Here is a 12,238-nt window from a genome sequence, read left to right on the forward strand (position 1 = left end):
TGCCAGGAAAGGCGGTGGCTCCACGGTGTCCCAACCCGCTGGCGGGGCGGGCCCTGGCCAGCGCGGCGTCACGCGGGCGGGGCGGCCAGAGTCCAGGGCGCCAGGGCAGCGGCCGGAGTCCGATGGCGGCGGAGCAAGACCCCGAGGGGCGCGCGGCGGCGCGGCCGCTGCTCACCGACCTGTACCAGGCCACCATGGCGCTGGGCTACTGGCGCGCCGGCCGGGCGCAGGAGGCGGCCGAGTTCGAGCTCTTCTTCCGCCGCTGCCCGTTCGGCGGAGCCTTCGCCTTGGCCGCGGGGCTGCGCGACTGCGTGCGTTTCGTGCGCGCCTTCCGCCTGAGGGACGCAGGTAGCCCCGCCCCGGGCAGCCCCCGGGCCCGGCCGCCCCGGCGAGCCCTGGCCCACCACGGCCTCTGTCGCCCCCAGACGTGCAGTTCCTGGCCTCGGTGCTGCCCCCAGACACAGACCCCGCGTTCTTCCAGCATCTTCGTGCCCTCGACTGCTCCGGGGTGACAGTGCGGGCCCTGCCCGAGGGCTCCCTCGCCTTCCCCGGCGTGAGTCCGGGGGGAGCGGGACACGGGGGATGGGCCAGAGCAGGGCCGGGCGGCGCCGAGCTGACAGCCCGCCCCGCAGGTGCCGCTGCTGCAGGTGTCCGGGCCGCTCCTGGTGGTGCAGCTGCTGGAGACGCCGCTCCTCTGCCTGGTCAGCTACGCCAGGTGGGGCCCGGGCCGCCAGGTGGGGCCTGGGCCGGGACACCGACCTCCGCCCGAGGCCGGAAGCCTGGGCTCCCGGAGGAGGAGCGCGGACTTCCGGGCCCGGACCTGTGGGGCGTGGCCCGTGGGGGCGGAGCGCTGGGCCGGGACCCTGGCACGGGCCTCCAGCTCACGCTGTTCGGGTTTTCGGGTTTTCGGGAGAGGCCGCGCTCTGGGCGGCTTCCCGGCCCTCACCGCGGGTCCCCTACCCCCTTGCTCCCGCAGCCTCATCGCCACGAACGCCGCGCGGCTTCGCCTGATCGCAGGGCCGGAGAAGCGGCTGCTGGAGCTGGGGCTTCGGCGGGCTCAGGGCCCCGACGGGGGTCTCACCGCCTCTACCTACAGCTACCTGGGCGGTGAGGGCCAGGAGACGGAGGCCTGGTTTGGGGGAGGAGGAGGCCAGCCCTGAGACTCCCTTCAGTGCCTGAAGTCCCCCAACTTTGCCTGATGCCCTGACCCAGGCTTCGATGGCAGCAGCAACATGCTCGCAGGACAGCTGCGGGGCGTGCCGGTGGCCGGGACCCTGGCGCACTCCTTCATCACTTCCTTTTCAGGCACCGAGGTGCCCCCTGACCCGGTCAGTACCCCTGTCCCCCCAGCTGGACTCCAGAGGGCAGACCCCCAAGCCGAGCCCTTCCCGGGAAGCAGGAGAGGCCAGTCCCTGCTCTGCGCACAGGCAGATACCACGCCTGGCCCACCCTAGCCACCCCGGGCAGGTGGTCTCAGTGCGGCACTGGGAAGCTGGCAGGCAGGTGGCTCAGACTCTCTGCTGGGGTTGAACCAGTCCGCACCCTGCGCTCTGGGTCCTCCATCCTTCACCAACCCTTCTCCATAGATGTTGGCTCCAGCGGCTGGTCAGGGCCCCAGGGTGGACCTGGCCGCCTGCGTGGAGACGTGGCTGGAGCGTGTCTGTGGCCACCTGGGGCTGGGGGTGCAGGAGCCACACCGGGGTGAGCGGGCAGCCTTTGTGGCCTATGCCCTGGCCTTTCCCCGGGCCTTCCAGGGCCTGCTGGACACCTACAGTGTGCGGAGGTGAGGCCCGGGCATCCCCCAGGGTGGGCTCAGCAGAGCAGCAGCAGACCCCCTACCCCCATGTCCCCACCTGCAGGAGTGGTCTCCCCAACTTCCTGGCTGTAGCCCTGGCACTGGAGGAGCTGGGCTACCAGGCAGTGGGAGTGAGGCTGGACAGTGGCGACCTGCTTCAGCAGGCTCAGGAGACCCGCGGCGTCTTCCGAACCGTGGCGGCCCAGTGAGTCCCCCTGGGAGGGGCTTTGCCTTCTGAGAGACCCCCTCCGGTTCAGGAATATTGGGATGGGACAGAGGGAGGGAGGGACCGTGCCACTCCCACCGTGACGCTCTCTGAGGTGCTGCTACCTCAGTAGAGATACTGCAGCCTTGGCAAGGAAGCTGGGGTGGGCTCGCTCAGGGGCCCATAGGCACAAAGGCCAGAGCCAGTGTGGCTGAGGGCAGATTATCAGGTGGCGGGGAGACGGCACGACTGGGTTGGGAGGGGGCCGGGCGAGTCAGGAACGTCTGAGGGGCTGCCCCCGTCACAGGTTCCGGGTGCCCTGGCTGGAGTCCATCCCCATTGCTGTCAGCAACAACATTGATGAGGAGGAGCTGGCCAGGCTGGCCCAGAAGGTAGGCGGGGCAGGGGCAGCCCAGAGGGTGGCTCGGGGGGCCCTGGGCCTGCAGATGCTGGCCGAGCTCAGTGCCCCGCCCCCCCCACCCCCCTCCAGGGCAGTGAGGTGAACGTCATCGGCATCGGTACTAGCGTGGTCACCTGCCCTCGCCAGCCTTCCCTGGGCTGTGTCTACAAGGTGGAGACAGGGTCCGGGGCCCAGTGGGGATGGGCTGGGGATGGACCATGGGTCCGGGGCCCAGTGGGGATGGGCTGGGGATGGACCATGGGTCCGGGGAGAAGGGTCCAGCTAGCTCAGCACCCTGTCCCTGTAGCTGGTGTCCGTGGGTGGCCAGCCGCGGATGAAGCTGACTGAGGACCCCGAGAAGCAGACATTGCCTGGGAGCAAGGCTGCCTTCCGGCTCCTGGGCTCCGATGGTGAGGCCCCTCCCACCCTCCGCAGTTCAGCTCAAGGCCCCAGGCCCTGTGCATGCCTGGCGCCCTCACATGCGCACGCACACAGGGGCTCTGCTGTTAGACGTGCTGCAGTTAGCAGAGGAGCCACCTCCCCAGGCTGGCCAGGAGCTCAGAGTCTGGCCTCGAGGGACCCAGGAGTCCTGTACCGTGAGGCCGGCACACGTGGAGCCGCTGCTGCGACTCTGGGTCCAGCAGGGACAGGTGACTGCCCTTAGCCAGCCCCCCCGTTAGTCTGCACCTTCAACTCAAATCAAGCTGGGACACCTGACCTCGAGCCAGCCCCTTCCTCCCTCTTCCCCCCAGCTGTGTGAGCCCCTCCCATCTCTGGCCGAATCTAGAGCCTTCGCCCAGCGGTCCCTGAGCCGTCTGAGTCCTGCCCACAGGCGGCTTGAGCAGCCTGCACTGTACCAGGTGGGTGTAGGGCCCACATCATCAACCTGCCCTGTACCCTCTCTCCCCCAACGGCCACCCATCGTCCCCCCTTCCTCCCTGCAGGTGGCGCTGTCTGAGAAGCTCCAGGCCCTGGTGGACAGACTGAGTGCCAGAGGTGCCCTCTGAGAATCCCCTGCTGGGAGCTGCCTGAAATTAACATGAGTCACTCACTATCCCCACAGCTTGTCATGTGTCATTTCTTCGCCCAGTCTGCCACTCACTGGACCCCCAGGGCTTCCCAGGGTGGGCTGGAGTCAGGAATCAGCATGAGGGTTCATCCTCCCAGGGAAGACCCTGGCCCGGCCAGGGCAGGTAGGCAGCCCCGTGCTGAGGCCTGAGGTCGGCTAAGGCCGGGGGTGGGCGTCGGTATCTGAGGCTTGGGGAGCTGGACTGTAGGAGCAGATCCGGGGCAGGACAGGGCAGGGCTGTGGGGAAAGGGAGGGCGCTTTGGTGCCCAACTAGGAGCTGGGGGGGTTACTGGAAGACCTCTCCATGCTAGAGGCTCGAGGAGGGGTGGGAATGAAGTGCCAGACGGAGGGGCTCCGGGATTCCCCCCGGGCGGGGCGGGCTCGGTGGGACACCTCAAGCTTCCCCAGCCAAGGAGAGGCCTGGGTGTCCCCTGCCACTGCTGCTGCCAGCTGTGCGGGACCCTGTGCCCCTGGGCTCCACCCATCTGGCTCCCTGTCGGCCCTGGCACCTGTCACGGCATGGACTAGGCCTGGGCCCTGGGGACCCAGCTCCTGCCCCTGCAGTCCTGGGAAAGGAGAGGCGGGCTCGGGTCCTGCCTGCACTAGAGCTGGTGAAGGTGAGGGAGCAGGACTGGCTCAGCTCTGGGCACCTGGCCAGGGTCCTGGGCTGGCCCTGCCTCTGTGTGGCAGGCTCGTCAGGTCTCCACCGGCTTTGGCTCCAGAGGAGCCACTCAGGAGAGAGGTTTGAGGCTCTGCAGGACAGAGGGTGGGGCCGGGGCCTCTCCCGCCTGGGTGGGGGACACAAGCAGGCGAGGGCATGGGGGAATGCTGACTGCCCAGGGTGCGTCCCGGAGCACTTCTGCCTGCCCAGGTATTTGGCCAGACCAGCTCTTCTGGCTCCCCTGACCCAGGCTGGGCAGTGGCCGCTGCGCTGCTGGGTGAGGGTGACAGTGGGGATGTGGGGCAGAGGCCCGGTCAGGCCAGCCCTGGGGAGCAGGAGGCTTGGAGAGAGATACAGACTCCGCTTGCCGCCACACACACACAACAGAACATGCACCAGGCCCCAGGTACCCACAGGTCACCCCTTCTGAGCTGTGCACTTCCTCAGTGCCAGGACCCAGACACTTGCCCCCCACCACCACCGTGATCCATCCAGTGATGTCAGTCACCTGCAAGGGCACCTGGGAGGCACAGGGCAGCTCCTCTTGCTTCCGGCTCCAGCCCAGGGCTGCTCCGAATCATCCGCATGCCCGGGATGTCCGGCTGGGTCAGGATGCAGAGAGGAGAGCCCAGCCCCTGGCCGCAAGCGCAGCCTGGACCTGACGGCTTCTTTAGCGCTGAGTCAGGCGAGGCCTCAGCTCAGGGCTGGGCCCAGACTTCTAAAACCTGCTGGGGCCTCCTCAGAGCTCTCCACACCTGCCCAGGATTCCCTGCCCAGACGGGTCGGAAGTCAGGGTCAGGGACCCTTCCCCACCTCCCCTTGCAGATCCACTGTCTCCCAGGGACCTTGCTTGCCCCTTTCCCAGGGCCTGGTGGGCAGAGCCTAGGCTGGCCACTCACCAACAACGGTCTGGGCGAGAAGACCCTTCAAAAGCCCCTGCAGGCACCACACTTGGGGACACCCCCGTGTGGCTCCCCGACCTCCCTCCCCCACAGAGCATGCACATGCACACGCACGCACACACACCCACACGCCGCCACGCCTGTCCCTGGGCCCGCCTGCCTGGGGCCTGCTTCTAGGTCAGGCCTGGGCACGGCTTCTGGGAGGACCAGTGCCAGGCACTGCAGGCTGGGCCCGGCTGAGCAGCTCAGTGTGTGCGGCGGCCATGGCTGGGGGCGCGTGGGGCTGGGCCCAGGGGGCCCCCGTGGGAGCCCTAACCCTGACGGCTCTGGCTGAAGGGATCCGGGCCAGCCAGGGGCAGCCCCCGGGACCCCCTTCCACCGGCCCTCAGCCCGAACCTGAGCTTGAACGCGGGGTAGAGCCTGGGCAGGCAGCCGCCATTCCCCCAGCTGGCAGTGAGCCCTTCTCCCAACCTCCTGCCCAGGAGCCAGCCCCTGAGGGACCTGGTCGTTGTCTGGTGAGCAGGAGGGATGCCTGGGCGGTAAAGGGGGACAGAGCTGGGAAACAACAGAAAGGCGCGGGGGCTTTGTCGAGAGCTGGGACGGGGTGGGGAGGAAGAGAGTGGGAGAGGCAAGGGGGTCTCATAGGCTCCCCTCGCCCCCCCTCCCAGACTCCCCAGAGTTCTTTGGAAGAGGGGGCCCTCGCAGACCTGGCGTCGTACACGGCTGCCTGTCTGGAAGAGGCTGGCTTTGCGGGAACGCAGGCAACAGCACTCACCCTGTCCTCAGCCCTGGAGGCCCGCAGGGAGCGGCTGGAGGACCAGGTTCGCCCCCGTCCCCTCCCTGCCCTCAGAGTCTCCCGCCTGGTCCCCTCCAGGGTTGGGGGTTGGAGGGAGCAGCCCCCTTCAGGCCGCAGCTGCTTGGTCAGGGTACGGAGGGTAACGTGCAGGGGTCACGGAGACTGGACCACTGACGTCCGCCCCTCCACGCCAGGTGCACGGCCTTGTGCGAGGGCTGCTGGCACAGGTGCCCAGCCTGGCGGAGCGGAGGCCCCAGCGGGTGGCCCTGCGGGTGCTGAGCACACTGGCCCTGGAGCACTCTCGGGACGTGGTGTGCGCGCTGCTGCCGTGCTCACTGCCCCCTGACCGGTAACCCGCCCCGCCCCGCCGCACGCCGCATCCCCCGCAGCCCCGACGCAGCTTCCTTCCCCTTTCCGGCTTGCTGTGGAGACTGGCCCAGGGTGGGGGGGGTCATGGCGGGGCAGGGCCTTCCGCTCCTGCCTCCCGCTCCTGCCTCTCATCCACTGAGGGTCCTCAGTGCTGGGTTCCGGGCTTGGGGCCTGCCTTCTCTCTCCCGGTCTCTGCTGGAGCCCAGCCTGGCGGGGTGTGCTTCTGAGCAAGCCAGGTGGCTGCTGCACCCCAACGCCCCTGGCTCTTTGGTTAGTCTGCCCCAGGAGAAGTTATCTGTGGTTTTATTCTCTACGGTGATTGTTCATAATGCCAGGTTTGCTTCACCATTGCTGGCCGAACAGGGTTCTGAGTGGTCCCTGCCGGGCAGCTGATCTTGCAGACTTGGCTCTGTTGTGGTCTGCACAGATGCCACTTATTTTGTTTCTCTGGGATTGCGGGGTTGATCACCTGCCCCTCCTCCTGCTGGAGTCCTAGTGGCCGCCTCCCCGATCTGGAGACTCCCCTCATCCCAGTGCCAGGCCCTGGCTCACATGCCCCGTGCCCCCAGGGCGGCAGCCGAGCTTTGGCGCAGCCTGAGCCAGAACCAGCGCGTGAATGGGCAGGTGCTGGTGCAGCTGCTGTGGGTGCTAAAGGGCTCAGCCAGATCCCAGCTGGAGGCACTGGCGGTAGGTGGCATTGCCAGGGGACTCCCCGGGCCCTGGCCCAAGGGGACAGGAGAGTCTGGCCTCAGGGGGTTGGGGGCATCAGGCTCTCACCCGAGTCACACCCATCCATAACGTCTCTCAAGCACAGAGGCTTTGTCCTCGCCGGGTCTGCGTGCGCTGTCTGAGCCTGAACGAGCCCCTTGTTCCATAGGCCACTCGCGCCCTTGGGGAGATGCTGGCTGTGTCCGGCTGCGTGGGTGCCACACAGGGCTTCTACCCGCACCTTCTCCTTGTGCTGGTCACACAGCTACATGAGCTGGCCCGGGACCCATGCCCCCCTGACATCCCCAAGGTTTGGGCCCCATCCCACCAAGGGCTACCGTACAGCCATGCCAGGTGAGGGGTGCACACCGGGGGGGAGTGAGGGCTGGGCCAGTGCCCTCCCGGCCCTCACTGCCCATTCGTCTGCTGCCCCCCCCCCCCCAGCTGCACAGTGGAGGCCTTGAAGGCCCTGCTCACCGGGGATGGCTGCCGCACGGTGGTCACGTGCATGGAGCAGGCTGGAGGCTGGAGCAGACTGGCGGAAGCCCACACCCACCTGGAGGGAGTCCTGCTGCTGGCCAGGTGCAGGGCAGGGCTGTGGGATAAGAGGCAGGGGCGTGGGGGCTGTCGGGTAGAGGCTTCTTGAGGGGCGAGGCCGGAAGCGGAGGGAGAGCTCCCATTTCCGCCCCATCACAGTGCCATGGTGGCGCATGCCGACCACCACCTGCGAGGCCTGTTCGCAGACTTGCTGCCCCAGCTGCGCAGCGCGAAAGATGCACAGCGCCTCACGGCTATGGCCTTCTTCACCGGAGTGAGCCCGCTTCCAGGATGGGTGGTGAGGGGTGACCATGGACTTGGGCCCTAAGCGGCCGGGCCGGCACGGGAACGCGAGCGTGCTGACCCTGTGTCCCCCCGCCCAGCTGTTGCAGAGCCGGCCCACCGCACGGCTTCTGCGGGAGGAGGTCATCCTGGAGCGGCTCTGCGCTTGGCAGGGCGACCCCGAGCCCACCGTGCGCTGGCTGGGCCTGCTGGGCCTCGGCCACCTGGCGCTGGACCGCGGGAAGGTGAGGGGCACGACTGGGCGGGGTCTGGGCGGGGTCTGCGAGGGGTCTCCCACGAGTCCCTGTCCCTGCAGGTGCGTCACGTGAGCACGCTGCTGCCCGCGCTCCTGGGCGCGCTAGGCGAGGGTGACGCGCGGCTCGTGGGCGCCGCACTGGGGGCGCTGCGGAGGGTCCTGATGCGGCCGCGGGCGCCGGTGCGGCTCCTGAGCGCGGAGCTGGGACCGCGCCTCCCACCGCTTCTGGACGACGTGAGCCCGGCCCCGCCCCGCCGGCCCCGCCCCGCCCGCCGTCACCACCCCCTCCCCAGGCTCTCCCTGGGTTCCCCAACCAGGCCCCACTCGTGGCCCCCAGATCACGCCCCCAGACGGCAGCCGTCCGGACACCCTCTCCCTGCTGGCTCCGCCCTGACCGCGCCCTCCTATGCAGGCCCGGGACTCGGTCCGCGCCTCGGCGGTCGGGCTCCTCGGGACGCTGGTGCGGCGCGGCCGGGGCGGGCTCCGGGTGGGGCTCCGCGGCCCCCTCAGGAAGCTGGTGCTGCAGAGTCTCGTGCCGCTGCTGTTGCGACTGTACGACCCCAGCCGGGACACCAATGAGGTCAGCCCCCCCAAGACTGTCCCATGGCTGTCTCCATCAGGCTCCACCCACCCCCACGACAGCTGCCTCTCCAAAGATTACAGGTCAGGGACTTCCCCCAGGACCTCAGGTGCAGGTGACATGCGCAACCAGGTTCCTGGTCTTTCCTGGGCCGCCTGCTCCTCCACCCCTCATCCTGGCCACCTCCCCCCTCCCAGGCCATTTCTTGCCACTTTCTGGACTCCTAACCTTGCTCCCTTCCCCTGTTCCAGAGCTCAGAGTGGACCCTGGCCCTCTGTGACCAGGCCCTGCGCTGGGACCTCCTGGAGGAGATGGTCACCGTGGCCCACTGCGACAGCCCTGAGGCCCTAAGCCGCATCTGCCACCGCCTGGTCAGTGGGGGGAGGGCAGGGACAGTGAGGGGGTATGGCCAGCTGCCCACCTGGTCCAACATACACCAGGGCCACTCCCCCCACACTGAGTCTTCCCACCCTTCCAGTCAAGGTGGTGGCAGGTCTAAAGCCTCGGGTCCTGATGCCATGTCCTGGGGGATCCCCAGGGTCCTCAGCCCCTGGGCTCATCTCTGCGGCCTCCTTTCCATGCAGAATTGGCCCTCCGGTCCTGCCATGAGCTCTTCTGTCCCCAGGTTCAGTGGTACCCAAGTCACGTGCCCCGCTTCCTGAGCCAGACCCAGGGCTACCTGCGGAGCCCACAGGACTCCCTGCGCTGGGCAGCTGTTGTGCTCATGGGTAAGGCAGTCCTGGTGTCACACTGTCCCTTGCACCTAGGGCTCTGGGAGCTGGGCCAGCCCCTCCCTGCTGTGGGCATGGGGCCAGCACTCAGGGTTTGCTTTGGTCCAGGCTTCCTGGTCCATCACTCAAGCCCCAGCCACATCAACCAGGACCTGCTAGACAATCTGTTCCAGGGTGAGGACCCGACTCACCGGGGCATGGGGTTCCGGAAAGGTGGTGGGCGCTAGGGCGGAGCGGATGGGAATGGATGGATGGAGGGCTGGGGCCCTGGGGCCCTCCCGCCCCATGAACTGCCCTGTCCCCACAGACCTGGGGCAGCTGCAGGGTGACCCTGAGCCCACTGTGGTGGCAGCGGCACAAGCGTCCACGCAGCAGGTGGTGCTGCTGGCTCAGGTGCAGCACCCTCCCTGCCGTGGGCGCCTCCTGGGCCTCCTGCGCCTTCCCTGCCTGGGCCGGCGCCACGCCCACCCTGCCCGGCCCCCACCAGTCTACAGGCAGCCCGTTCCAGCACCACCGGAGCCCTGCTGGCCCCTGGGGCTGCTCAGGACCAGGCTGAGCCCGACTGGCCCACCCTCCGGGTGGGAGCCAGGGTGCTGAGTCTGGCACCCCACCGCCCTGTGGCCAGTCTTGGCAGGGGCAGATCTGCAGAAGAGGCCCCCCCTTGAGGGGCACCCTGGGCTCGGTGCTGGGCACCAATGCCTGCCCCCCGGAGCCACGCAAGGCCTGTTGCACACAAAGACCCCTCTCCGGGAGCTCACCCCCCAGACAGCCCTGCGACCTAGAGGGGGCACGCACCTTCTGACGGAGCACCATTTCACCCTCAGCCTCTTGCCTCGTATACCCCTGGGTCCATCTGTCCCCCCTCAGCCCCCTGCCTGGATGACACCTGACCTCCCGGGCCGAGGCCTGGTGGGGGACACTGTGAAGCTGGCGCAGCCCTGGGAGCCGGTGCCGTGATAGGCTGCCCTCTGCCTGGGCCCTCCCGGCCACCCCAGCAGCCCATCAGCCCTTGTCACGTGCTCCACTCCTCGCGGCCACGTCCTGGCCTGAGGTTCTGAGGTCCCTGGCCAAGAGCACTGATCTGTCCTCCGGTCCACACCCGCTGCCCCGCAGCCTGGCCCCATTCCTGCCCCTGCCCTCCCACTTACCATGTCAGACCCCACGTGGGCCCTCTCCGGAAGCTGTCCCCTGACCTCCCCACTGGACACCACAGGCCTGAGATGACACCTGCGGGCTCGGGTGTGGGCTGCCAGCATTCGCAGCCCACCAGGCCGAGCTGTCGCGCTGGCACCCCAGCACCCTGCTCAGGCTGAATGGAGGCGTGACTGGACGCGTGGGGAAGAGGCCCCTGGGGACGCCTCCGAGGCCGTGACCCAATCCGTCCAGACCCTGGACGGGCGGCTTCCTCCACCTTGAGGTGTCCTCTTGCCCTTTCAGGGCCCCCAAAGCTGCCTCCTCAGAGGAGGCGGCCTCAACTCACACAGCCTCTTGAAGGCTGGGGTCCTGCCCATCCCTGTGGAAAGCGTTTAAAATAAACACACAGATCCTAGGGGTTCAGCGTCTGTCTGGGGCCTGGGTCCGGGCCAAGGCGGGGTTCTGATGAGCTGGGCCTGGTCCGAGATCGGGCTCGGGCTAAGATTACAAGGAAGACAGCACGTAGCCAGGAGTTTGGGTCAGCTCCGGGATGGGCGGGAGGTCAGGCAGGCTTCACCCTGAGCTGAGAAGCTGTGCTTTGGGCCTGCGCATGCCGCATGCCGAGCCGATGGGGTCGGAGCTCAGCAGGAAGGGGTTGGCGTCTCCTCGTAGGTCATTCCCAGGGCAGGGGAGGCTCAGGCCGAGGGCACTGGTCTGCGTGAAGCCAGGGGCATGGTTTGGGGTACTGGTTCAGCTTCTCCAAAGCAGATGCCAAAACTGGATTAAACTACGAGAAATATATCGGGGTACACGCTGGAGAGGCCAGGAGGCTCTCAGACCCCCGTGAAGGAGAGGAGGAGGGAAGGAAGGGAGGTTGGTGGGAATGTCCTCAGGGGGTTCTTCAGCCTGTCACCCATCAAGGAGGCTCCAGCTCCCAGGTGTGGGGGTCCCTCCTCAGCTTCCACGGCTGCAGGCGGGGTCCACGAGGAGTATCCTCACAGCCGCCTGACTTGGTCTGGGTCTGTGCCTGGGCTCAGCAGGAGCCTGGTGGACCTCAGTGGCAGCCCCCATGGGCAGAAGCAAGCCTGGCCCCCACTGCTTGCAGCCCAGGAGCCAGAAGCTGGGTGGGCATTTGATGCCCATTTCCCCCACCAGGCACACGCTTGTCCCACTGCAGAGCACAGCTGGGCAGGCTAGCGGCAAACCCCACAGTGATGCCCACTGGAAAGGAGAGCCCAGCCTCAGATGAGGGCTCGGGCAGGCAGCACCCCGCCTCTTCTCGCGACGCCTCCGTGATGCCTGGGCTTCTTAGGCCTGGGAGTCCGTACTCCTCCCTGTAGCAGGCCACTTGGAGTGCAGGCTTCTCTTGCATGATGCACCTGCCTGCTCACAGTCTTGCGTGCACCTGCCTTGCCGTGGTCCCCTGCCCCATCGCCGGAAGCCCTGCTAGACTCCCTGCTTGCCAGGTGTTAGGTTCACTTAGAGCCTGTTGCTTTGTCCTGGGAGTGTGACCCTTCTCGGGGATTTCTCTGCTGGGATCCTCAGGGAGGCTCCAGGTGGATCAGTGCTGCCATAGCCCTGCTCCCAGGTGAGCATCGCTGGTCTGTGAGTGTCCAGGCTGACCAGGTCCATCAGATCTGCCTGCAGAGAGCCCATCTCCCACCATGGGGCTAGGATCCGGGTGCGCTCCTTTCCACAGAAGGCCCCCCTGACTTGGTCTTCATGCTCAGATACTCTCAAATGAGCTCTCACTGGAAATCTCAGGGCACTGGTGGTCCTGGAACCTGAGGGCCAATAGTCAGAACCTCCAAAG

At 67.6% G+C, this 12,238-nt stretch overlaps 2 protein-coding genes across 7 annotated transcripts; both read left to right on the plus strand.

Annotated features, from left to right (window-relative positions):
* Positions 1–58: 58 nt before the first annotated feature.
* NAPRT (nicotinate phosphoribosyltransferase) lies at positions 59–3,460 on the plus strand. 6 transcript variants are annotated; one of them, XM_059901609.1, is made up of 13 exons: positions 64–348; positions 426–553; positions 633–715; positions 977–1,107; positions 1,213–1,328; positions 1,587–1,783; positions 1,860–2,000; positions 2,308–2,392; positions 2,491–2,571; positions 2,708–2,810; positions 2,896–3,050; positions 3,129–3,260; positions 3,345–3,460. In XM_059901609.1, the coding sequence occupies exons 1-13, from the start codon at positions 123–125 to the stop codon at positions 3,405–3,407; spliced, it is 1,641 nt and encodes a 546-aa protein (XP_059757592.1). In that variant the 5' UTR covers positions 64–122; the 3' UTR covers positions 3,408–3,460. The 6 variants fall into 6 exon arrangements, with proteins under 6 accessions (XP_059757591.1, XP_059757589.1, XP_059757592.1 ...); XM_059901610.1 differs by having other exon boundaries at positions 67–348; positions 3,153–3,260; XM_059901606.1 differs by having other exon boundaries at positions 62–348; positions 633–1,107.
* Positions 3,461–5,295: 1,835 nt separating this feature from the next.
* Positions 5,296–10,822, plus strand: MROH6 (maestro heat like repeat family member 6). The gene is given in 15 exon segments (XM_059901706.1): positions 5,296–5,536; positions 5,678–5,853; positions 6,023–6,177; positions 6,767–6,884; positions 7,075–7,259; positions 7,350–7,487; positions 7,602–7,716; positions 7,826–7,969; positions 8,041–8,214; positions 8,393–8,560; positions 8,812–8,931; positions 9,186–9,288; positions 9,400–9,465; positions 9,599–9,782; positions 9,784–10,822. Coding segments are annotated over 15 exon segments (2,151 nt in total). The 3' UTR covers positions 9,848–10,822.
* The last annotated feature ends 1,416 nt before the right edge of the window (positions 10,823–12,238 follow it).

This window comes from Balaenoptera ricei, chromosome 17 (assembly GCF_028023285.1).
Source record: "Balaenoptera ricei isolate mBalRic1 chromosome 17, mBalRic1.hap2, whole genome shotgun sequence".
Classification (NCBI taxonomy): domain Eukaryota; kingdom Metazoa; phylum Chordata; class Mammalia; order Artiodactyla; family Balaenopteridae; genus Balaenoptera; species Balaenoptera ricei.